General features: G+C 43.6%; 1 protein-coding gene across 1 annotated transcript in view; it reads right to left on the reverse strand.

Annotated features, from left to right (window-relative positions):
• DLG2 (discs large MAGUK scaffold protein 2) overlaps window positions 1-27,468 on the reverse strand; it is a 1,438,267-nt gene that overhangs the window by 387,584 nt on the left and 1,023,215 nt on the right. The window contains exon 8 of the mRNA XM_058186296.1: window positions 2,829-2,882. Within this exon, the coding sequence (XP_058042279.1) occupies window positions 2,829-2,882 (54 nt within the window). The remainder of the gene's footprint in view (window positions 1-2,828; window positions 2,883-27,468) is intronic.

A 27,468-nucleotide genomic window follows, 5' to 3' on the forward strand; every position in this document is an offset into this window, starting at 1 on the left:
CGTTTTGAATGATAGAAGTGTTGTCTGTGGTGTTAAATAGTTTGACATCGTCAGCAAAGAGAACACAATTACTTGAGATATGGTCACAAAGATCATTAATGTATAGAATAAAGAGTGTTGGTCCAAGGGCGCTGCCTTGAGGAACGCCACTCTTGACAGGAACAGGATTTGATAAAGCATTGCCAATTTTGACCACTTGTTGTCTGTTAGACAGAAAAGCAGATATCCATTTGTGGAGGGGTCCTGAGATGCCATAGGATGTTAGTTTAAGGAGAAGTTTATCGTGTACTACTGAGTCAAAAGCTTTGCAGAAGTCTATGTAGATTGCATCTATTGATTTGCCTTGATCTAGATTTGAAGTCCATATGTTTTTGCAGTGGAGAAGTTGTAAGTTACATGATAACTTTTCCTGAAACCAAATTGTTTGTTGGAGAGTAGGTTGTTAGTTTCTAAGTGTGAGGTAATGGATTGATTGATGATAGATTCCATGACTTTGCAGGTGACGAGCAAAGGGAGATCGGTCTGTAGTTTTCGACTAAGCTGGGGTCTCCTTTTTGAAGATGGGGATGACTGTGGCTAGTGACCAAAGTTTGGGAAGAGAACTGGTAGTGAAAGCTTTATCAAAGATAATACTTAGGGGTTCAGCTATATTAATGGAAAGTTTTTAAGAAATATGCACATAGACCATCAGGTCCAATAGAAAGCGATGGTTTTAAGTTGTGAAGAGCTTTACCAACGTTGTCTTCTGTGAAATCTATATGAGTTAAATCATCATAGTCATTGCTGGTTCGTTTGTGGAATGTTGGATATGTGTTATCGGAGTTAACAAAAACTGAGCCAAAGAAAATGTTGAAGAGGTTTGCTTTGACTGTTTCGTCATTGCATTCTTTGTTGTTAGAATCTTTTAGTGGTGGGATGGATCTTGAATCTTTAAGTTTACTGTTGACAAAATTATAAAAGGCACGATTGGAATTTGTGCGTAGAAGGTTTTCTTCTTGCTTGGTGTGGTAATTTGTGCATTCAGTTTTATTTGGTTGCATATGTTTCTGTAACGGTTTCTGAAGTTTGTAACATAGCCTTTTTGTTTCTTTTCCAGAGGATTTTTTTGATTGAAGCTTTTTATTGATATGGGTAGTTTGTTTTCTTGGACATGGTAGTCATTCGTGGTACATATAATTTAATGACTCTATTGATTTCAAGTAGGAAGATTCTATAGAGGTCATCAGCGGTTATGCAGGTTGCAAACAGATTTTGCCAGTTCAGAAGTGAAAGATCGTTGTTTATAAGGTCGTAATTGGCTTTCTTGAAGTTGTAGTTGGGAGTTCTGGTGTTATGACGATTTAAGTATGGACGTATATTGAGACGAAAATCAATCATGCAGTGGTCACTGTTTGAAAAGGGTTCTTTAATTTGTAGTCCGTAAATTGAGTTTGGATTGTTGCAGAAGATGAGGTCAAGGCAGTTGTTGAGTCTTGTATTGTTAGTTACAAGTTGTTCAAGACCTAGGTTTGTAACAGCGTTGTATAGTTTAGTATGGATTGGGTCAGTTGAACATTCATTGGTTGTCCAGTTAATGAGAGGTAGATTTAAGTCACCCAGGAAGATAAGAGGGTATGGGCAAGAGGTAGTCCATGTTAGCATTGAGGTTAGCATATTTGCGTGGGTAATGTCATAGTCGGGGGCTCTGTAGCATAGTAAGAATCGAAGAGTTCTTCCTGGCTTCCTGGATTAATTGCCTTGCTCCACTGCTTCCTGGGCTCATTGACTTGCCCTGCTGGATTTCTTGTTTTGCAGCCGTTGTGCTCACAGCGTTGGGCTGGACTATTTGCAGCCAGAGGTTGCTGGAGGTGTGTATGTGTGTGTGTCATCAATGTGTTCTGGGACTTGCCAGAAACGTGGCTGCGTTTGGGGAAAATTGGAGCAATAAAGGGACGGTTTGAACTGCCAGCTGCCTGTGTGGCCTCTGCGCCATGCCCCAGGTCACCACAACTACCTGGTACAACCCCAAAGTTGAATCAATGCAATGTAACCACCAATGCAATCGCATGCACGTTAATATTATGGCATTATTTGTTTCTAGAAGGCGGTGGACTTTCCTGCAGCCTATTTTATAAATGTTTTCGTTGTGTTGGAGAGTGAACAAAGGGCACTGACCGCTAGGAGATACTACTAAAGTTGCAGATCTTGAGATTGTACAAACAGATGCAACCCCCACAAATTATCAAACGTGTAAGGAGCCATTGCTAAATAGGAGGGCTTGTTACTGACTTCTTAACAGGTATTCTTTCCTCTAAAGTTAAATTAAAAATTAGGATTCGGCCAGACCTTAGCCATTTAGGAGGGACGTGGTGGCTCAGTGGCTAAGATGCTGAGTTTGTCGATCGAAAGGTCGGCAGTTCACGGTTCGAATCCCTAGTGCTGCGTAACGGAGTGAGCTTCCGTGACTTGTCCCAGCTTCTGCCAACCTAGCAGTTCGAAAGCAGGTAAAAAATGCAAGTAGAAAAATAGGGACTACATTTGGTGGGAAGGTAACAGCGTTCCATGCGCCTTTGGCGTTGAGAGTCATGCCGGCCACATGACGTCTTCGGACAGCGCTGGCTTTTTGGGTTTGAAACGGAGATGAGCACCGCCTCCTAGAGTCAGGAACGACTAGCACGTATGTGCGAGGGGAACCTTTATCTTTACAGCCATTTAGTATTTGGAGGGCAACCAGTCACAGATCAGGCAATAGTTAAATGGTCTGGCAAAAGTTTCCCAACTCCAAACTAGCTTAACCCCACAGAAAAACCACAATGAAAAAACACAAGATTTTTTTAAAAAAAACTTACATAAGGGATGGTGTCCAATGTATCTGTATTGACAATAATAGGAGCAGGGCTGGCCTGGGAAAGAGAGAGAGAACAACAAGTTTACAGAACTGATAAACTATCTACATCAAAAGCTGTTTAATGCATCCATCACACAACGGTTGATAATATGATTTGAATGTCACCGAGGAGAAAAAAAACATCCCATAGCAAATCAATAATGCACACTCTTTATAGAGAGTGTGTATAAAGTGTGTATATTCAAATTTTCATTTTGGCAGTTGGATGTACAACTTACATGTTCTAAAAAACCTGAGAGTAATTCACAACATCATTAAGTCGTTATATCTGGGTGTTTTGCTTCTCCCCTCCCCTTTTTTTTGTTTTTTTTGTTTACATTTATACCCCGCCCTTCTCCGAAGACTCAGGGCGGCTTACAATGTATAGGGCAATAGTCTCATTCTATTTGTATATATTTACAAAGTCAACTTATTGCCCCCCCAACAATCTGGGTCCTCATTTTACCTACCTTATAAAGGATGGAAGGCTGAGTCAACCTTGGGCCGGGCTCGAACCTGCAGTAATTGCAGGCTTTGTGTTCTTAATAACAGGCCTTACCAGGCAGAGCTAAACCGGCCCTTGTGATCTTTTCTTTTGGGGGGGGAATAGAATAGAATAGAATAGAATATTTTTATTTATAGACCGCCCTTCTCCCGAAGGACTCAGGGCGGTGTACAGCCAAGAATAAAATACAGAAAGAAAACAACAATACAAAACTAAAAACAACCCTTAAAAAACCTATTTGATATGGCTACTTATATATAAAATATTACCCTCTAAAATTTACAAAAAATTTAAAACCCATAAAATCAATTTGATAATTTAAAATTTAAGCGAGTCCAGCAAGACGAAATAAGTAGGTTTTAAGTTCGCGGCGGAAGGTCCTAAGGTCAGGTATTTGTCGGAGTCCAGAGGGAAGCTCGTTCCATAGGGTAGGAGCCCCCACAGAGAAGGCCCTCCCCCTGGGGGCCGCCAGTCGACACTGTTTGGCTGACGGCACCCTGAGGTGCCCCTCTCTGTGAGAGCGCACCGGTTGTTGGGAGATAGACATTGGCAGTAGACAGTCCCGTAGGTATCCCGGTCCTAAGCCATGAAGCGCTTTAAAGGTAATAACTAACACCTTGAAGCGCACCCGGAAGACAACAGGCAGCCAGTGCAGTCTGCGCAGGATAGGTGTTACATGGGAGCTCCGAACTGCTCCCTCAATAACCCGCGCAGCCGCATTCTGGACTAACTGGAGTCTCCGGGTGCTTCCTCCAGGGGAAAGGGTAATTCCTCTTTTTTGACTGAGTTTTAACATCCAATGGATTCCAGAGAAATAAGATTACCAAACTAATCCAAAAACAACCCCTCACTAAAATCCAAGACAGAGAACAAGAAAACGGCACAGCCCTCCTCCCATATATAAAAGGCACCATAGACAGAATCAGCAAGATCCTCCACAAACACAACATCAAGACAGCATTCTGCACAAACCAAAAAATATCCACCATCCTAAGAAACCCCAAAGACAAATTTGAGTTAGAAAATCAAGGAGTATATGAAATCCCATGCACCGCCTGCCCCACCACATACATTGGACAAACCAACAGAAGAATAAGTGCACACATTGAAGAATACAAGAACTCAGTCAAAAAAGAGGAACCAACTTCTTCCCTGGTCCAATACCTTAAAGCCACAGGACACGATATTGACTTTAAAAAGACCATTGCCAAAACTGAACACTTTAACAACAGAATAATCAGAGAAGCCATCGAGATAGAAAAACGCCCATACAGCATGAACAAAGGAGATGATACCTCCCGCCTACCAGCCATTTGGAAACCCGCTCTTATTGACAAACGAGTCCCTAACACGAGGAATGACACCAGACCCACACTCAAGAGGTCCACACAGGATGTCACCACCACACATCCACCCAGAAAGCAGACCCAAATCCACACTAATCATGAAGCACGACCAAAGACCAGAAGCCAGACTGCAGCTGCAACATTAGCCATTTCAAACCCTTCCAATCCATACATGCAGCAGACAGACACCCACTATGAAGATGTAGCACGACCACAAACACGAAGCCAAACAACAGCAATGCAGCTCACCAGCTCAAATCCCCCTGCAACTCAGACTAATCTGAGCACAACCAAGCCCCCATCCAAACAGGACACACCCCCAGCCAATCAGAGCATAAAAAAAAACCCCATCCAATCAGAGCACAGCCAAGCTCCACCCAATCAGTTCAAACCCCCACTAGCAGTTAAAAAGGAAGCAACAGCTGCAATCACACATTGCTCCCAGAAGCACGAAGCTGAAGCCTGAAGATGACGAATGAGACTTCGTCGAAACGTCGCCAAGACACTTCCAATTTTACGCGGGAGAAAACCCGAATAACCAAAGACCTACATATAAACACCCGCAAAAACCACAGAATATATATATATATATATATAAATTTCTCAAATGGGGTTCCCGAATCTTCGCTTGGAAAGTGCCCAAATCAACACAGAGAATCCTTGCAGGTCCATCCACGATACGCTTCTCATTCTGCTTCTTTAGCATTTTAATTCCCTGACCTCTTTTCTCTTCTCCTTCTTTTCTATCCAAAACGCTCTGCAGTTTTAAGTTCATTTCCATACACGCCCCTTACATTTCCCCATTTAGTTAACCTGACTAAACATTAGTTTCCTTCTGGCGAATCTTGTTCTCCCTTGGGTTTAATTGGGTTGCTTAGTGCCCCGCTGCTAAGACAAATGACAGCTGCCATGACAGATTGCAACCAGATCAATTGGGACAAGCAAGGGCATCGTCCCCCCTTTTAAAAAATGGGAGACTGGTTGCTCCTGAGTTGTTTGAGGGAAGAAAAAGCTTAAAACAACAACAACAACAACAAAAACACTCTCTCTTTTGTCCCGAAGGTGCTTTTTTCTGGAGGCAACTGGACTTCCTTGGTTTTTTTTCTTTCGAAGACGTTTCGCTTGTCATCCAAGAAGCTTCTTCAGCTCTGACTGGATGGTAGGGAATGGAAAGAGAAAAAGAAAAAAACGTCCAGATAAACCTCCAAGTGGCTTCAACGACCCTCTAAAAGGATGCAAATGACCAGCTGTCTGCAAGGAATATCAATCCTTCCATTCCCCACCGTCCACTCAGAGCTGAAGAAGCTTCTTCGATGGGAAGCGACACGTCTTCAATATATAGGCCTGTCTGCAGAAAGGGCTCAGAAAGATGCCAGCCTCAAAAGAGTAAAAAATTGAAGTTCTCCCTGTTTTATGTGGGCATTTGCACTTCAGTGTGCGCCACCTATTTTGTATATTTGAAGCAGCCATTTTGACCACACTGTGTGGACACAGGCATTCTTATTTTTTTTCTTCTAAAAATAGAAAAAGGCATATTTTGCTTTCAAAATGGATCGAGATAGTGAGACAGTCTGAAAAGGCTGTCTTATAAATGACCACTGATTTGGAAGGACATTAGAAGCAGTCCCCACTTACGGACCACAAGGGCTGCAGTCCAGTGATGGGATTCCATTTTTTTTTACTACTGGTTCTGTGGCTTGGTGGGCGTGGTGTGGCTTGGTGGGCGTGGCATGGTGGGCGTGGCAGGGGAAGGTTAGTGCAAAATCCCCATTCCCTCCAGATCAGCTGGGACTCGGGAGGCAGAGAATAGATGGGGGTTGTGGCCAGTCAGAGGCGGTATTTACCGGTTCTCTGAACTGCTGAAGATTTCCGCTACCGGTTCTCCAGAACTGGTTAGAAACTGCTGAATACCACCTCTGCTGCAGTCGTTAAGTGAAAAATCATGGGATTAAAGTGCAGCATTGAAGGCAAACTCTGCCCACTGCCAGGAGTTTGATCCTGACCAACTCAAGGTTGACTTCTATCCTTCCGAGGTCAGTAAAATGAGGGCCTAGATTGTTGGGGGCAAGATGCTAACATTGTAAAGCACTATGGGTTATAATAAGTCTAATTGCTATTGCTATTATAGCAGTCTTCCAATATTTGAGGGCTTAGCACAGAGAAGAGGGCATCAACCTATTCTCCAAAGAACCTGAAGGCAGGACAAGGAGTAATGGAGAAGCTTTATTATCAAAGAAAGATTCAATTAAGAATTAAGAAGACATTTCCAGTCAGTGGAAACAATTAATCAGTGGAATGCGTTGCCTCCAGAAGTTGTGGATGCTCCATCACTGGAGATTTTTAAGAAGAGATTGGATAGCCATTTGTCCAGAATCGTATAGGGCCGTGATGGTAAACCTATCACACGCGTGCCTAAAGTGGTACACGAAGCCATGTCACTCGGCACATGCGGCCTTGCCTGTTTGTCTTCCGGGTTTCTGATGGGTACTATCAGCTGATGCGTGACAATCAGCTGTCCTTCACGTGCACAGCAGTGCCGAAAACCAGTGTGCGCATGCGCCCCAGCCAGCTGATTGTCAGGTGCGCATGTCCGCCAGAACCCGGAAGTTTAGCTTTACGGAGTGTGATCCCTTCACACGTGCGGCAGTGCTGAAAACCGGCGTGTGCATGCGTGCCAGCAAGCTGATCGTCGGGCACGCATGTGCGCTAGAACCCGGAAGTTTGGTTTTTCCAGACCACGGCCCCGATGAGCGCGTACGACATTTCCGAGCGACCTTTTTGTCACTCGGTACCGAAAAGGTTCGCCATCACTGGTATAGGGTCTCCTGCTTAAGCAGGGGGGGATGGTCTAGAACAGGGCTCTCCAACCTTGACAACTTTAAGACTTGTGGACTTCAACTCCCAGAGTTCCTCAGCCAGCAAAGCTGGCTGAGGAATTCTGGGAGTTGAAGTCCACAAGTCTTAAAGTTGCCAAGGTTGGAGACCCCTGGACTAGAAGACCTTCAAGGGCCTTCCAATTCTGTTATTCTGTAATGATGTCACAACAGAAGCCACATGACTGATGGATTTGCCTTCAACATCAGGATATAAGTACCAAAGATCAGGGGTTGGATCACGTTCCAAGATATATTTTCTCATATTTGTGTCACCTCTGCTTACACAAGGTCAGTTTCTGAAATCCTGCACTAGAATGGCCAGAGGCCCTCAGTCAGTGAGGGATTCAGCCGGTTCTCTCCGAATCGCGCGAACCGGTAGCGGTGACTGCAAGAGGCTCCACCCCACCTGCCCGGACGTAATGCGTGACTACTGTGCATGCGCAGAGTGTGTGAGCGAGGTGAGAGCGCGCATGCGTACACATTTGCAAACCGGTAAGGAAGGTAAGTAAATCCCACCTCTGCCCCTAGTTCTGGAGAAGAAGAAAAAAAACAGGTCCAATCATGATTTAAAAGCAAAGAAATTCAATCCAGACCTTTATTGTCAATGCACAACCTGTATTCAATGAACTTGAATGAGCCTCCCTTGACCGTGCAGCCCACTCAAGATCACAAAATACATACATCCCAATAAATCAATCAATTAAAAAAAAGAAATAAAATAAAGAAATAAAATAAAGAAATAAAAAAGAATCCCTTTGGTTAATAAAACGTAAACCTCACATCCTAGTGGCAGAGACCACTGTAAGGAAAGAGAGAGAAGTGGATTCTGTTTCATCTGCATTGTTAAGCAAATTAATTAAATTCACTTTCTGCACCAATAGATAGAACTCTATCTAATCATCCTTCAGACTCATCCCTTGCAGCCATTCTCAGTTTTGCAATGCTATTATATATGAACAATACACACATATACCGTACTAAAATGGGCATGCACAGAAAAACAAATGTTTCTTATTTGATTCTCTAGTTATTCTCTAAACGTTATCGTGAAATAAGGGGGGGAAATGGATGCAGAGTGGCCAAAACATGGAAAATGAACAAAAATAGGACAAGTTGTTTCTTTCTCACAGGGTGTTTTAGCATCTATGTCAGGGGTAAAATCCAGCAGGCTTTGACAAGGTTCTGGAGAACCGGAAGCAGAAATTTTGAGCAGTTCGGAGAACCGGTAAATACCACCTCTGGCTGGCCCCAGAGTTGGGGGGGTGGGGGAATGGAGATTTTGAATATCCTTCCCCCAGGAGTGGGGAGAGAATGGAGGTTTTGCAATATCCTTCCCCTGCCACACCCACCAAGCCACGCCCACAGAACCGGTAGTAAAAAAAATTGGATTACACCACTGGTCCATGTGACTGCAAACAGAAAGAATAAGGGAACATAAGTAAGGTCACACTTGGAATACTGCATCCAGTTTTGGTCTTCACGATTTTAAAAAGATTTTGAGACTTTAGAAAGAGTGCAGAGACGAGCAATAAAAATACTTGAGGGACTGGAGCCTCAAACATATGAAGAACGGTTGCAGGAATTGGTTATGTCTAATTTAATGAAAAGAAGGAGCAGGGGAGACATGATAGCGGAGTTCCAATATTTGAGGGGCTGCCACAGAGAGGAGGAAGGGGGTCAAGCTATTCTCCAAAGCACCCGAAGGCCAGACAAGGAACAATGGATGGAAACTGAACAAGGAGAGATTCAACCTGGAAATAAGGAGAAAATTTCTGACAGTGAGAACAATCAACCCATGGAACAGAAGTTGCCTTCGGAAGTTGTGGGAGCTTCGTTACGGGAAGCTTTCAAGAAGAGACTGAACTGCCATCTCCGCTTGGGCGGAGGGTTAGATTAGATGACCTACCAGGTCCCTTCCAACTCTGTTAAATCTATCTAGAGTCCATACTCTATGGACTCTGATAACTTTTTCACCTTTCACCTGATAACTTTTTCACCTTTTGAAATAGAACTAATAATTGATGCAATGTTAAAAAGAAATGGGTTTCAAGAGTAGAACTTTAACTGTATCTGCCTGGGTAGTCAAGGTAGCTTTTTTTCCCCCTGCAAAGAGAAACATGCCAGCAACCGCATTTTAATCTTACCAAAGAATTCCTGAGAACTGCCTGAAATTAGCTACATTCCTAACATAGGAAGCGTCAGTGTTTTACAGAAAAAAGATGTCAAATAGAAGCAATAGGTTGTCAGGAAATTGTTATTTGCCTAACTAGTTGGCCAGGCAATATATAAACTAACTATGTATGTTTGTAGAAAGGCATGATATTGCTTTAAGGCTGTGCTGCATCATGTAAGCATCCTGATTGGTTGAGCTCTGTAGCCAATGTATAAAAGGACTACTAAATTATGGCTTGTGGGGAATCTACAGGGACGCTACAGCATTGTAAGCTGATGACATGCTGCAACTGTATATTTGAGCTTTATGATCGTTGCTTGATCATGGCTAGTTACTGATTCCTCAAGATACTGACTGTTGTGAATTTAACTGTGTTTTGCTGAACTGAAAGAAGACCTTGTTTGTTGTGCAAGTCTACGTTGGTAAGAAGACTTGATATTTGTAACATCCCTGACTGACTGACTTTATATGTGTATGACCTGGAATTGTTTTTGGACTATGACTTTGCCTTTTCCCTAAAAGTAAAGGAATATCAAACTCCAGTTTGTCTGCAAGTGACTGTTATTGTATACAACCAGTCTCAGTCGTTTTCATGCGTAGGGTGCTCTGCTCAACAGTCCACAACCTTGGTTGTGAACCCAGATTACCCTTAACAAGGTAATGAAACTAATCAGAATATAGAATAACAGAATTAGAAGGGACCAGAGTTTGAGGTCTTCTAGTCCAACCCCCTGCTCAGGCAGGAAACCCTACACTGCTTCAGACAAATGGTTATCCAACATCTTCTTAAAAACTTCCAGTGTTGGAGCATTCACAACTTCTGGAGGCAAGTTGTTCCACTTATTAATTGTTCCAACTGTCAGGAAATTCCTCCTTAGTTCTTAGCTGCTTCTCTCCTTGATGATACCACTGAACTAGAGAGTTTATGGTAGAGGTGAGATCTGAATCAGAAATTATCTTCCATAAAAGTAAAGGTAAAGGTTCCCCTCGCACATATGTGCTAGTCGTTCCCGACTCTAGGCGGCGGTACTCATCTCCGTTTCAAAGCCGAAGAGCCAGCGCTGTCCGAAGACGTCTCCTTGGTCATGTGGCCGGCATGACTCAATGCCAAAGGAGCACGGAATGCTGTTACCTTCCCACCAAAGGTGGCCCCTATTTTTCTACTTGCATTTTTTACGTGCTTTCGAACTGCTCGGTTGGCAGAAGCTGGGACAAATAACGGCAGCTCACCCCATTACGCGGCACTAGGGATTCGAACCGCTGAACTGCCGACCTTTCGATCGACAAGCTCAGCGTCTTGCCGACTAAGCCACCGCGTCCCTCCTGTCTTCCATAGCCAGTATATTTATTTTATCCCTGGCTTTTTGGCTTTTTGCTATTTTATTTTTATCATCACCACCATCTTTTTTAAAACAGGCTTCTATTAATATTTCATATTCACTTGCTTTGCTTCAGCCTCAGAAAAAAAAAGAAAAGAAAATACAACACAGATGTGTGTGGGGATAATTATTTTGGAAAGCTTTTATTCTCCCTTTGAGTACGATGTGGGCCATGTGAATAGACACATTTTTTTTCTTCCTTGATTCCTTCCTTCCTGCCTGCCTGCCTGCCTGCTTTCTATCCCTGCTTGCTGAAAAGATCCTTCGCCTGTTTAATTTGCATTTAATTCAGACAGAATAATGCAGTGTTAAATTTGAATATTATATCTGCAGTATATCAAATTTGAGTACGAGGAACATGAAGGACAGGGACTCGGTGCTAGGCCTTTGCAGGATTACGACTATCACACTGGACAGCAATTCAATCCGATCCAAAGTACAGAATAAGATTAAATTGCAATTGGGTAGGTTAGAGGCAGTTTATGTAGTCAAGTACAAAATGATTCCAGGAAAATTAGCATCTGGGTCCCCAAACATGATGCAATTCAATCCATTTGAAGGTTGCCAAGAGCCATGTGGCGCAATGGGTAGAACACACTATTGTAAGCGGACTCTGCTCACTGCCAGCAGTTCGATCCTGACCGACTCAAGGTTGACTCAGCCTTCCATCCCTCCAAGGTTGCTAAAATGAGGATCCAGATTGTTGGGGGAAATATACTGACACTGTAAACTGTACAGAGAGTGCTGTAAAGCACTATGAAGCGGTATATAAGTCTAAGTGCTAATGCTAAGTGCCATTGCTTTGATATCCCATAGTTCCTTCATAAGTTCATTGGACGTTCTGGTAGCAAGCCAGACACACCATTCCTTTGGTTAGCTGCAGGGGTGGGATTCAGCCGGTTCGGACCGGTTCAGGCAAACCGAATGCTAATTTTACTCTGGTTCGCCGAACCGGTAGTTGCAAGGACTGGCTGGCCCCACCCACCCAGCCGCTTCCCTCCCAGGAGTCTCCACATGGCCCATTTTGGATGCCAGGTAAGTGCAGGGCCCACACTGAGGCTCTGGGAGGGCAAAAAACGGGCCTACCAGAAATACTGGAAGTCTGGAAACAGGCTTGTTTCCTGCCTCCTGAGGACCTCTGGAGGCTGGGAGAAGCCCTTTTCGCCCTCCCAGAGGCTTGAGGAAAACCTCCAGAGTTTGGGCAGGAAGTTGGACTAGAAGACCAGCAAGGTCCCTTCCAACTCTGTTCTGTATTCTGAAAAAGGCTATACATAAGCACTCCTGATTTTTTTTCTTTTTGTGATAATACTGAAGTATTATCAGTTCTATTTCTTCAAGGTGTTCTCCGCAAGGCAGTGTTTTCCATTTTAACCAAATATCAAGGACACGGGGGCATAACCTCAAACCAACATTGTAGGTTTTTAAGAGGTTGGACCACCATGTGCCTGAAATAGTATAGGGCCGTGATGGCGAACCTATGGCACACAGAACCATATCTTTGGGCATGTCAGCTGTCGCTCGTTGATCTTCCAGGTTCCGGTGCTCCAGCCAACTGATCTTCACACATGCAGGAGCGCCAGAACAGGAACAGCAGCAGCCCGGTGTGCATGTGCGCATGGGAAGGTGATCTTCTGGTTTCCAGCGTGTGCATGTGCCCCGGCCAGCTGGTCTTCGCGTGCGCATGCCCGCGAAAAACTGGAAGACCATGTGGCTGCATGCAAGCAATGGAAACCAGAAGTTCACCTTCTCAGCACGTCCATGTGCACTGGGACGGCTGGTCTTCTGGTTTCCGGCATGTGTGCACACACATGCATGAACTCCTGTTTCGGCATTCGCCAACACTGGTATAGGGGGTTGGACTAGAAGATCTCCAAGGTCCTTTCCAACTCTGTTATTCTGTTATTATAATGGGAAGGAAGTTCAGAAGTAAAGTGAGAAAATATTACTTTACAGAAAGAGTAGTTGAAACTTGGAACCAACTTCCAGCAGAAGTAGTGGGTCAAACATCAGTAACTGGGTTTAAATATGCTTGGAATAAACATGTCCATCATCTGACAAAAATAAAAAATGAATAAAATATAATAATGATAACAACAACAACAACGCTGGCAGCAACCCGTATCAACCATTAGTACAAGTCAATTGTATTTGTGACACATTTTTAAATGTTCAGTTGACTGAGTTTCATGTTTAATGAATAAAAGAGATAACAATAATATTTGAAGAAAATACTTGGTCGATACCTAGGACACTGGCAGCAACCCGTATCAACCATTAGCACCAGTCAGTGGTATTTGTGATGCATTTTTGAATGATCAGTTGACTGAGTTTCATGTTTAATGAATAAAGTATTTATTTATTATTTATTTATTTTATTTGATTTTTATACCGCCCTTCTCCCGAAGGACTCAGGGCGGTGTACAGGCAAGATAAAACAATACAATATACAGATTAAAATACCGTTTAAAAAACTTATTTAAATTAGCCTGAAGTTAAGAATTTCCATACTAAAAAACCCCGTTTAAAAAATTGATAAAATTTCACATTAAATCTAATTCAAGCCAGCCCCGCGCGAATAAAGAGATGTGTCTTCAGTTCACGACGGAATGTCCGAAGGTCAGGTATTTGACGTAAACCCGGGGGAAGCTCGTTCCAGAGTGTGGGCGCCCCCACAGAGAAGGCCCTTCCCCTGGGGGCCGCCAGCCGGCATTGTTTGGCGGACGGCACCCTGAGAAGTCCCTCTCTATGGGAGCGTACGGGTCGGTGGGAGGCGTGTGGTAGCAGAAGGCGGTCCCGTAAGTACCCAGGTCCTTAAGTAAGTAAAATCATCATCATCATCATCATCATATCATCATCATCATCATCATCCGACTTTGCAATAGCAAAGTTGAAACTGTTTCACATTTAATATGTGAATGCAGGAAAATCGCACAAACCGATTACAAAGCTAGACATGACCGAGTTGCTAAATTAATCCACTGGTCATTATGTAAAAAAATATGACTTGCCTTTTATCCAAAAAGTCATGGGAACATAAAATGGAATAAGTGATAGAAAATGAGAAGGTGAAGATCTTGTGGGACTTTCAAATACAGACGGATCGTCACTTGGAACATAACACACCAGATATCACAGTTGTGGAAAACTGAAACATACAATTTATTGACATTGCGGTACCAGGAGATGCCAGAGTCAAAGAAAAAGAACTGTAAAAAATCATGAACTATCGCAACCTGGCCATCGAAACTACACGGCTATGGATGAAATATGTAACTGTGATACCCATTGTCATCGGGGCACTTTGTACCATGTCCAAGAATTTTATAAGATACATCAACAAATTGCAGTTTCCTGCAATAACACCAGCAGAATTGCAAAAAACTGTGCTACTTGGAACATCATATATCTTAAGAAGGTACTTGGCTGATACCTAGGACGCTGGTAGCAACCCCTATCAACCATCAGCACCAGTCAATGGTATTTGTGATATATTTTTGAATGTTCAGTTGACTGCGTTTCATGTTTAATGAATGAAGTAAATAATAAGAATAAAGAAAAAGTTAAAAAGAAGACAAAAAATAAATAAAATCAAAGGGCAAAGTCAAGTTTTTTTCTGCTATTTTTAAAATATATTTTTCCTCTCTCTTATCCTCAAGGAGAATTGTTGTGACCCAGGCCCAAGTAGGGAGTAATAAACTTAGTCCGTGGAAAAACAAACTTTATTCGAACAGCTGGGAATTACTTCATTCCCAGCGTCGTTCAACTCAAAGTAAAACAAATGCCTCCCAACACAAATTGTCCAATTAGGCAAACTGCCAAAGGCCCTTCTTGGCAAATGTCCAGAAGCCACAAAAACAAAGATGTAGATGAAGCAGAAGACGGAGCAGAAGACGCAGCTACAACATTGTTTTCCGGCAAAGCCCAAACGCCGTTGCTGGTCTGTTTTAAGCCTTATGGGAGGGGCCAATCATCTCTTGGCCCTACGCCCGAGTCGTCTTCTCTGCTTGAGCTGCTCTTGCCTTCTGGCAGCTCTTCTCATGCGTGCATTAGGAACATGCTCCTCCTGTTCCTCTGTCTCACTACTATCAGTTTCTGGAGGCTCTGGAGTCCGCACCTCATTCCCTGATGGTCCTGACCTCTCCTCAGCCTCATCGCTGTCTGACTCTGTTGCCAGCTCCGTAGGCTGCTGACGGACCACAACAAGAATGTCATGGTCCAGTGTTTCTCAACCTTGGCCACATGAAGACTTTATGGACTTCAACTCCCAGAATTCCCCAGCTTGGTGACACAATATCAATGTTCCAGGGGGATTCTGGGAGTTGAAATCCACAAGTCTTCAAGTTGCTAAGGTCGAGAAAGGCTATCGTAGCCATTTAGCAACGGCTGTGTCCCAAAAAACTTTGCTGACACATTCCAGCAGTTCTGGTTCTTGTTCGATCTCTAAATCGGAAAGTTTGGCAGAAGCCTGTTCAGTGGAATTCATTAAGACAAGTGTTTATCCAGATTAAAGCATGAAATTGATTCTCAGTCAACTGGGCCAAACGCTTTGCCAATTAGCTGAATTCACTCTTGCATCCTGCCAAACAGCAGTGGCGGGAAATGAAAGCAGACGAGAATTGGCAACGCTGGCAGAATTCAAGTGCAATCAAAGCCGTCAATGGCACACACAGACGAATGGCCAGGAGCCCATCTTAGCTTCAAGTGAAGAGCGGTTCAATGGTATCTCAATTTTCAGTGACAGAAAACGTGCAATCGGAATAAAGAACTTGGCCACTTCTACGAGAGGAGGGCCCTTAAACTGAGCTCTTGCCTTCAAACTCTGTTGAAGGAGATTCTGAAGGCAGCCAAGGTGACTTTTTTCTGTATGAACAGAAGGTAGCTGATTGGGGGTTTTTTCCCCCCCCTTCCAAGTTGGAAATCAAATCAAATAAAAATAAATCAACGCCTGATTACAAAGGAAAGCAAATATTGTCTGTTTGTTTGGAGTTACATCTTGGTAAGCGATTTTCAAAGCCTTTGGATTGGTTATTTTGAGAGGTTTTTATGTACATTATATAAGGCCTTGTAATTATGCACCGTGTTATGACTCAGTGTTATGTAGCTCCCAATGGGCCTTTGGTGTTACTGACAAGATTTGGCCAAGGTCAGACTTCAAACAACTTCGTCGGAGAGGTAGCTATCAAATCTAGCGGGTCCAGAACTGGGGATGAAATGCACTCGTGTTTCAAAACAGCAGGAAGCATATAAATTACAAATGAGAAACCGAATAAAACCTTGGGCAATGCAATTATTAGAGATGAAGTGAGAAGAAGATTTTTCATTAGACCTACATTAATCCTAGGGGATCAAAACTGGCAACCGGATCAGCGAACTCCGAGAGCTGACATTGGCGAACAGATGGTAGTGATAGAGAGGAAAATATTTGGAGTCCGGGGTTGAGCTGTGAGGTCCTTGGTGCTCTCTGAGCTTGGTTGTTTTCCTGTAGACATTTCATTACCCAACTAGATAACATCATCAGTGCTACTGTGTTTCCCCAAAAATATGACCTATCTCGAAAGTATGTCCTAGCTTTATTTTTACATGTGTGTTGTGACCCAGGCCCAAGTAGGTAGTAGTAGACCCACTCAGTTCAAAAACAGACAGACTTTATTAGAACAGCTGAGAATTAACTCATTCTCAGCGTAGTCCAAACTAACTCAAAGCAAATTCTTCGTAACACAATTCTTCAATCTTATCACCAACCTTGGTCTAATTAGGCTAACTGCCAAAGGCTTTTCTTGGCAAAAGTTCAAAAGCAGAAGATGCCGACAAGAAATAAATGCAGCAAAACAAGGAGCAAGACTATCAACGTTGTTTTCCGGCAAAGAGCCCAAACGCCATTGCTGGTCTTTTAAGACTTATAGGAGGGGCCAATCATCTCTTGGCCCTACTCCCGAGTCATCCTCTTTGCTTTAGTCTGGCAGCTTTTCTCATGCGTGCATTAGGAACAGGCTTCTCCTGTTCCTTTGCCTCAGTACTGTCAGCCTCTTGAGGCTCTGGAGTCCGCACATCTCTTCCCAATGGCCCTGGCCCCATCTCTGCCTCCGACACAGAGCCCTCATCCGGAACTTCCCCAGCCTCCAGGACTGGCCCATATTCTTCCTTAGCCTCATTGCTGTCTGACTTTATTGCCAGCTACACAGGCTGCTGGTGGACCACAACAACGTGTGTCCAATATAAGTCCTACTCCCAAAATAAGCCTTAATTAAAATCCCACCCACTCCAGAGTGTACCTGTAAAAATTAAGCTGGGAGGGATAGGGTGTGTATGGAACTGCTCTATTATACTTACCTTCAGACAATTGCAGCCAGGGCTCACATACCCCAACCTGCCTTGCCGGTCCATTTCTTCTGCAGCTGGCAAGCCAGCAAGGCTTTCCTGAAGGCCTATGCAGCCGATAACAGAGCTGCGGATCGATCCGGAGCTCTGTTATCAGCTGCAGAAGCCTTCAGGAAAGTTTTGCTGACCACAGAAGAAGTTCCTAAAGGCCTCTGACAGCGAAAAGGAGACCAGGGGCAACGTGCACAAGTGAGGTGAGTCAGTAGGCAACATCCTCCCCTCCCGAAAATAAGACCTGGTGCCTTTTTTGAGTGGCAAAAGAAATAAGACAGGGTCTTATTTTTGGGGAAACACGGTCAAAGAGAGCGGGGTTTGCTTGCAAATAGGTAAAAGAGAGAGCAACCCCATTCTCTTCTAACACTGATGGTGTTACCTAGTTGGGTAATGAAATGTCTGGAAGAAAACAACCAAGCTGAAAAAGAAACAAGGACCCCACAGTTCTATAAATATTTTCTTCTCGATCAGTACTTTCTCCATTTGAGGTGTTCCAGGGCGGAGTCAAAAAGAGACATCAGCTCCGAATCTCTTCGTAGCCCTACATAGACTAAATGCAATCCAGATTCACTTAACAGCCATGTTACTAACTTAACACCTGCAGCGATTCATTTAATGGACAAGATAGGTCATAAATGGGGCAAAAACCCCTTGACAACTGTCTTACTTAGCAACCAAAATTTGGGGCTCTATCCTAGTCGTAAATTGAAGACTACACGTATAAGAACGTCAAACCTGTTCATCTTTCAATCCGTCAATTGTTTTTCTGCCTGTTTATCTATCTTCTACATTGAATAGGGATGGGACAAGACACTGAGCTTGTTGATCGAAAGTTCAGTGGTTCGAATCCCTAGTGCTGCCGCGTAATGGGGTGAGCTCCCGTTACTTGCCCCAGCTTCTGCCAACCTAGCAGTTCGAAAGCACGTAAAAAATGCAAGTAGAAAAAACAGGGACCACCTTTGGTGGGAAGGGAACAGCGTTCTGTGCGCCTTTGGCGTTGAGTCATGCCAGCCACATGACCACGGAGACATCTTCGGACAGCGCTGGCTCTTCGGCTTTGAAACGGAGATGAGCACCGCCCCCTAGAGTCAGGAATGACTAGCACATATGTGCGAGGGGAACCTTTACCTTACATTGAATAGGAGTTCTCTTTGACCGTTTTTTTCCCTTCTTTCCTCTTTTCTGAAACAGAGCCCGTTTTCTCGAGAGACTCAGAGTCAGAATATATTTCTCACTGATATTGTGCCACCAAGCAGATGGCCAGGAAGAACAATTGGCTTTCAGTATTGCAGAGAACAATGGTCAACACATAATGAAATGTGATGAACAAGACTTTGACATATTTTTTTAATTGGATTCCTGTAACAATTCATCAAAGCTAATTGTGTAAAAGCCATCGACTGATTTTGCACTACATTAGCTTAGTGGTTGGGTTTTTTTTTTTAATGTCCTTAACACTACACACACACACACACACACACACACACACACACACACACACACACCCCTCTAAAAGTATTATGTAAAATATAGCAAGGCTGAATGCTACTCATTATGTAAAGAGAAGATTCTTCTATTTTAACGAAAGGGTTCATTTTGTTCACTCAAGCAATAAAACACTGCGGACAAACCGAGAAGCCGAATAGCTGTAAAATTACAATCAAAGCTGACAGCTTATCTTTACTTTTTTCATCAGCTCAGAAGAAAAAAAAAATAATACTATTGTAGGCTTATCTCCTGTAAAATTTTTGACAGCAACGCCTTCACAAAAATCATTGAAAATGGGATCTTTCAAACCAGTATCAACACAAACTCAACTTCTTTACATGTAAAAGTCTCTCAGCAAAGAGATAAAATGTGAAAACATTTTCTAATGCAAGGTGCCTCAGTTTTAATTTTTATTTTAATTTTTTTTGAGGGGGTTGGGATTTGAGCTCAATAGACCTCTGTAGAGACTCCTGAGTGGACAAAGTCTTTGGCTCTTTAGATACATTTTTCAAGATGTTTTACTTCTTTGCTCTGACTGAATGGAAGGATTTATACTCCTTGCAGACAGCTGGTCATTTGCAATCTTTTTTAGGGAGTCATTGAGGCCACTTGGAGGATTGTCTGTGTCCTCAGCGTCACCTGAATAGGTGCGGAAATGGGTGCGGAACAGGGGTGGGCTGCTGGGGGTTCTCAGGGGTTCGGGAGAACCTCTAGCTAAGATTCTGTGGTTCGGAGAACCCCCAAATCGCACTCCTGGCTGGTCCCGCCCACCCTGCCCCTCCCCACCCAGGAGACCTCATGCGGCCCGTTTTGGATGTAGGTAAGTGCAGGGCGTGTGAGAAGATTCGGACAGGGTGGAAAACGGGCCTAATGGAAGTTCGGGAAGGCTGGAAAAGGAGCCTCCGGAGCCTGGAGAGGTCATTTTTGCCCCCCTGGAGGCTCGAGAAAAGCCTCCGGAGCCCGGGGAGGGCAAAAATCACACACACACACACACACACACACACACACACACACACACACACACACACACACACTGTGGTGCAGGAGGCCGACTGGGCCACACCCACCATGGCCACACCTGCCCAGCAGTTGACCAGAGAACCCCTTACTAAAAAATTTTGAAGCCCAGCCCTGGTGTGGAGCTTTCTTGGAACTGCTGAAAGGACTGTGTTGTGTAGTTGATCTTTCTGCAGAATGCTTTTCTTTATTTTTTTTCTTTATTTATTTGTCACAACATTATATATAAATACATGTAATGAAAGAAAACAATAGGACAGGAACGGTAGGCACTTTTGTGCAGTTATGCACGCCCCTTATAGTCCTCTTAGGAATGGGGTGAGGTCAATGGTAGACAGTTTTTGGTTAAAGATTTTGGGAGTTTGAGAAGAGACCACAGAGTCAGGTAGTGTGTTCCAAGCGTTAACAACTCTGTTTCAAAAGTCATATTTTCTGCAATCAAGATTGAAGCAGTTAACATTAAGTTTGAATCTATTGTTTGCTCTTGTATTATTGCAATTGAAGCTGAAGTAGTCTTTAACAGGAAGGACATTGCAATAGATGATTCTCTGTGTTAAACACAGGTCATATCTGAGTCGACAGAGTTCTAAGTTTTCTAATCCCAGGATTTCAAGTCTGGTGGTATAAGGTATTTTGTTGTTTACAGAGGAGCAGAGAACTCTTCTTGTAAAATATTTCTGGACTCGTTCACTTGTATTAATGTCAGAGTTGTGGTATGGGTTCCAGACAGGTGAGCTGTATTCAAGAATGGGTCTTGCAAATGTTTTGTATGCTCGTTAGTAGTGTAGTTTTCCGCCCAGTGTCCCTTTTGCCCTGTGCCCTGTGTCCCTTCACTGTTGAACACAGGAGCAGGTTGTTGGGGATAATTTTGTGTTCTCTGCATTCTCAAACCGAAGCGCAAATGCTTCCTGGAGTCTGCAATTTTTCTGGAAATCCGTTTACACTCCCGCACCGTTCGAACTTAGGCTATTAAGCGCATAGCTAAATGTCTACGGAAATTCTCAGTCATCCAGGTCGTGGTTGTCCCAAAGGTGGTGTTTCTTTTTTTTAAGAACTCCTGATTTCCTCAATGCTTCACCCCCTCTCATCAGCAATGGGTGTAATATGGACACTTAAGAAAAGTGAGAAGCTTTCAAAGGAGAGGGGAATTAAGAGTGTGATGATGGGTGGAATGACTAGAGTTTATAATTTAAGATTTATTCTGGATTATGATTGTTAGTTTTGATACCCCGCATTTTGTTCTGGGAAGTCTCGGGGGGGGAGGGGGGTAAGGGGGAGGGTAATAAAGGTGGGGATGAGGTTAGAAAATGGATTAATGGATTGATGGTTAATGTACAGGGATGATTGAAGATGTATAATTAATGTAAGGTCGGGTCTGCCCGGCTACCATTTCAGAATGGTGGAAAGGGAGAAAAGAGAAGAGAGAAGGAGGTAGGAAAGGGAAGAGGAGGAAGAGAGGATAAGGAGGAGGAAGGGGAAAGAGAAAGGAAGAAAGAGAGATAGAAGAGGAGTAGGGGGGAGAGGATGTAGATAAGAGAAGATGAGGAAGGTTGTGGAAAGTAGAAGAAGGTAGAGAAGGGAAGAGAGTTAAAAGAAGGGGGTAGTGGCCAGGCAGACCCAATTGATTGTATATGACTGTACATTGAATATTATTGGATACGAATGTAAAAATAAAACTTTTTCATACAAAAAAAAAAAAACAAAAGAAAAGAAAAGTGAGAAGCCCATGCATGTTATAGAAACATGAGTGGTGCATATGGGTGTGGAGCCTTCTTGGAACTGTTGAAAGGACTATGTTGTAGATTGGAGATAGATGATGTCGTATCCCTCTCCTTTCTGTTGAGAGGGAGCTGTTCAATTTTGACAAAGCTCCACACCCATTTGCACCACTCAGGGGACCCTGGTGACACAGCTAAATCTCCAGGGGACCTTAACAACCTGCTAAATGAATGCAAACGTCCAGCTGTCTGCAAGGAGTATAAATCCTTCCATTCCCCACCATCCAGGCAAAGCTGAAGAAGAATAGAATAGAATAGAATAGAATAGAATAGAATAGAATAGAATAGAATAGAATAGAATAGAATAGAATAGAATAGGAATAGGAATAGAGTAGAGTAGAGTAGAGTAGAGTAGAGTAGAGTAGAGTAGAGTAGAGTAGAGTAGAGTAGAGTAGAGTAGAATAGAATAGAATAGAATAACAGAGTTGGAAGGGACCTTGGAGGTCTTCTAGTCCAACCCACTGCTTAAGCAGGAAACCCTACACCACTTCAGACAAATGGTTATCCAGAGTCTTCTTAAAACCTTCAGTGTTGGAGTGTTCACAACTTCTGGAGGTAGGTTGTGTACAGGTTGTTCCACTGATTAATTGTTCTCACTGTCAGGAAATGTCTCCTTAGTTCTAGGTTGCTTCTCTCCTTGATGGGGGTTTCCACCCGTTGCTTCTTGGCCTGCCCTCAGGGGCTTTGGAGAATAGCTTGAGTCCCTCTTCTTTGTGGCAGCCCCTGAGATATTGGAAGACTGCTATCATGTCTCCCCTGGTCCTTCTTTTCATTAAACTAGAGATACCCAGTTCCTGCAACCGTTCTTCATACATTTTAGCCTCCAGTCCCCTAATCCTCTTTGTTGCTCTTCTCTGCACTCTTTCTAGAGTCTCAACATCTTTTTTACATCACGGCGACCAAAACTGGATGCAGGATTCCAAGTGTGGCCTTACCAAGGCATTATAAAGTGGTATTAACACATCACATGATCTTGATTCTATCAAGATTCGCTTCTTGGATGAGAAGCGAAACGTCTTCAAAGAAAAAAACCAGAAAGTCCAATTGCCTCTTGAAAAAGACAACCAAGACCTGGATGACTGAGAATCGCCACAGACATATACCCACAATATGGCACCCTGACAAAGAATTCTTTTTCCTCTAAATTCACGATCTTCCGTTTAGAAACACTGAACTGCACGTTTTTTGAGCCATTTTCCAGCACTGACAAAATCCTTTCCCAATATTTCCGCAAGAAAATAATTGAGCGAGGTGATTTCATCAAATGAACCTTTTTTTTTTTTTTTGGCAGAGTCAAAGGGAAATCAAGATGCTTTTAGTACATTTTCTTCTCATGAGAGAAAGAGAGAGGGAGAGAGAACGAGAGAGAGCAAAAACTTCCAGAATTTTCCCAAGGGTAGAATGTACTTCAACAGCTTATTAACTCAAGAATCTGTACAAGTGGCCCAGCTTATTTTGTAGAGTGCGATAGAAATTTAACTTCTGGAAAAGATGGAAGGGCCCACTCAGGCGCAATTGCTCTGGTACATTTAATAAGCATTGGATGACTAATAGAAGATTCCAGAGGATTCTACGGATGACTCCGTGGGGAGCATCGGAAATAGGAATGTACTTTGTACCTCAAATATTCTCTGTTTGCATTACTTAGAGCAAGGGGTCTCAAACTCGATTTCATTGTGGGCCACGTCAGGATTGTGTTTGACCTCGTGTGTGTGTGTGTGTGTGTGTGAGGGTGGCATGGTCAGCTCAACATCAGCACTTCCCTTAAACCATCCCTCCCTCTCATGATTTCCTTCCTTCCTTCCTTCCTTCCTTCCTTCCTTCCTTCCTTCCTTCCTTCCTTCCTTCCTTCCTTCCTTCCTTCCTTCCTTTTTTCCTTCCCTCTTCCTTCTCCTTTCTTCTTCCTTCCCCTCTTTCCTTCTTTTTCCTTCCTTGCTCTCTTCCCATCTTCCCTTCTTTTTGTTGTCTTTCCTATTTCCCTTTCTCTTTTCCTCTCCCTTCTTGGGTGCTCAAATGCAAAAGGGGAAAAATATCTCCTTTTGTTTTGTTTTTAGTTTGTTTTGTTGGAAGAACCATTGAGGGCCACTCCTTCGCCGTTTCCAGATCTAAACACCGTGCAGGCCGAATCTGGCACCCGGGCCTTGAGTTTGACTCCCCGGCTTTAGAGAATTCAGAGTTGATAAAAATATTCTGTAAATATTGGTAATTGTAAATATCATGAAATAACTTTTAGGTTTATAGGAAGACATCAAGATCAAGATCATGTGAAGTATTAATACTACTTATAATACTTGGTAAGACCACACTTGGAAAATGCATCCAGTTTTGGTCGCCATGATATAAAAAAAATGTTGAGGCTCTAGAAAGAGTGCAGAGAAGAACAACAAAGATGATTAGGGGACTGGAGTCTAAAACACATGACAGTTTGAAGAATTGGATATGTCTAGTTCAGGGGTAGTCAACATTTTTATACCTGCCGCCCACTTTTGTATTTCTGTTAGTAGTAAAATTTTCTAACCACCCACCGGTTCCACAGTAATGTGCTGTGTATCATCGTCTGCGCATGCCTCTCGCGCATCGTGGATTGGGTTGGGGGGAGCACTGGCTACCAGCTCTGCTTGTCTGTTACAGCTGGGTGATGTGGGGGGAGATGCGTGAGCTATTCTGGGACGAGGCTCTTTTGTTTGAGGTCCCACTATAGCATCATTTAGTTTCACTTACGTAACGGAACTAAACTTATGCGCGGGTGATACAAATAGTATATTTTCAGAAATTTTAATTGTCACGGGGAATTTTATGAAAACCTAATGAAAATGTTTTTAAATAATGCTATGAAACTTTTTTAAAAAGTCAATTAAATTAAAAAAAAAAAAGGAAAGTGCTTCCGTATCGGACAAAACTCCTACCGCCCACCATGAAAGCTGGAATGCCCACTAGTGGGCGGTAGGGACCAAGTTGACTACCACTGGTCTAGTTTAATGAAAAGGAAGATCAAGAGTGACATTGTAGCAGTCTTCCAATATTTGAGGGGATGCCACCTGGAACAGAGGGTCAACTTATTTTCCAAAGCACCTGAGGGCAGAACAAGAAGCTATGGATGGAAACTAACCAAGGAGAGAAGCAACCTGGAATTAAGGAGAAACTTCCTAACAGTGAGGACAATTAACCAGTGGAACAGCTTGCCTCCAGAAGTTGTAGGTGTTTCATCACTGGATGTTTTTAAGAGGAGAGTGGTCAACCATTTGTCTGAAATGGTAAAAGGTCTCCTGCTAGAGCAGGGGTTGGACTAGAAGACCTCTAAGGTCCCTTCCAATTCTGTTATTCTGTTCTATTCTTTTCTGTACACCTGCTCGCTCTTGCTCTCTCTCTCTCTCTCTCTCTCTCTCATATATATATATAAAATATCTCCATGGATTATTATTTTTTGAAGGGAGGTGGAAAAATGAGGAATGTTAATGAGACTGATAAAAATTCTCTGAGTCTCAGAGAGAATAGGTACTGCGTATATCAAAACGCTGAATATATTTAAAGGAATGTGTTTCTTTTTGTTGATAATCCCATTGGAATTACGTCTGCTCCTCAGATAGTAATCATGAATAAAAATGGTCACTCCAAGAAGCCAATATTATACTATGATTAAATGTCGCAAATTTGAATGTTGGGGTAAATGGTAAAATTCTCCTGCTGTGTATAACCTTTTAGAAAGACGAAAGGAGTTCACAAGCGAGAGACAAACTAGCTATTTCTGATTTTGTGCGGCACTATCTCCATTGTACAAATATTGGACATGTCAGCTGTGTGTGATTCCATTCTACGGAGACTAAGAGAAAGATAGCATAGCGGTTAAAACAGAAATTACTACAGCAAAACTGAGCAAAAAAACCAACAACACTTAATAAGAGCATTCCACATGCATTATTTAGCAGATGGCTCTATGAAATATTTACTAGCAAAGTAAACACAAAACACACAGAGACAAACAACAATCTCCAAATATATATGCAAATGCAATAGCAAAATAAGGAAAAGTGCGATCTTTTGCAAATCAAGACTATCGTAGGGGGTCCAAATGCGAAAGTCCATTAACAGCAGGCCCTATAAGAAAGGAGTTATCTAACCTTAAAAACTCACAATGCAAACACGAACAGAAACAGCCAACCAAGAAATATCTGCCAATAGTGGATAACAGCCAGGAGTGGGCTTCAAAAATTTTAGCAAGGGGTTCTCTACATCAGCAGTCACCAACTGGTGGTCTGTGGACCACCGGTGGTCCACGAGAAAATTTTGGTGGTCTGCAGAAAAATTGTTTGCATTTTTCATATTGCACTAAATCAGGGGTCGTCAGACTAAGGCCCTTGGGACAGAAATGTGTAATGAAGGTTTATGTTGCTGCAGAGAGTCTCCCCCTATGGGGTCTTTTTGTGTGGGTTGGAGGGGGGCAGAAATTCCAACTTGGGGTCTGGTTCAGCCTCCTGGTGCGGGGATTTGGGTGAAGGCTGGAGGGAAGTGCCGCTGGTGGAGAAGAGCCGGAGGGCCTTATTCCAGTGGGACAGCATCATGGCCTGGAACTGGCTGACCATCTCAGCCTGCTGAGCCTCCAGGTGCCGGTACCTGGCCTTGCACTCCTGCAGGTCTTCCCATTGCTTGGAAAGCCTATGCTCCTAGTCCTCAGTGAGGTGCTTCTGCTGAGCCTCCTTCTTGGTCAGATCCAATTTGAACTGAGCCAGCTGTTTTGCAAACTCTTTCTCATGGTGGCTGCTTAGTTCCAGCTTCCTGTTGGGGTCCTAAGGAGCCCGGGCAGGGAGATGAGGAGTGTCTGGGAGGGGAGGGGCGAGTAGAGGCTGGCGAGGTGACCCTTGATGTGAGTGACAGCGAGCTGACCACACCCACTCAGTCACATGACCATCTAGTCATGCCCACTCAGCTAGTCATTAGGCAGATCATATTAATGGTCCGTGGGATTTAAAATTATGAATTTAGTGGTCCCTGAGGTCCAAAAGGTTGGTGACCCCTGCTCTACATGGTTGCTGGGTGGGCGTGGTCATGGTGGGCATGGCCTAGTCGGCCTCCTGCACCACGGCAGGGGGCCTTTTTTGCCCTCCCCGGGCTCTGGAGGCGTTCCTTGAGCCTCTGGGAGAGCAAAAATGGCCTCTCCAGGCTACAGAGGCCCTCTGGAGGCCCCTTTTCGGCCTTCTCGAACTTCCGGTAGGCCTGTTTTTTGCTCTCCCTGAGCCTCCGCGCAGGCCTGGCACTTACCTGCATCCAAAACGGGCCGCGTGGGGACTCCTGGGAGGGGCGGGGTGGGGTGAGCGGGGCCAGCCAGAAGTGGGGCTTGGGGGTTCTCCGAACTGCACAGAATCTTAGCTAGAGGTTCTCCCGAACCTCTGCGAACCCCAAGCAGCCCATCCCTGATACCGGCTCATATTTACGACAGTTTCAGTGTCTTTCATTCACATGAACAGGATTGGTGACCTTCCAGCTTCTGACAAGCACAATGAATAGGGGGAAGGGTGGATTCGCTTAACAGCTATGTGATTTGCTTATTGACCATGGTAAAAATGGTTGTAAAATTGGGTTTGGTCCTGTGGTGACTCACTTAATGACCATATTGCTTAGCAACCAGAATTCTGGTCCAAATTGTGGTTGTAAGTCAAGGGCAAGAGGATAA

This window comes from Ahaetulla prasina, chromosome 5 (genome assembly GCF_028640845.1).
Source record: "Ahaetulla prasina isolate Xishuangbanna chromosome 5, ASM2864084v1, whole genome shotgun sequence".
NCBI classification, from domain to species: domain Eukaryota; kingdom Metazoa; phylum Chordata; class Lepidosauria; order Squamata; family Colubridae; genus Ahaetulla; species Ahaetulla prasina.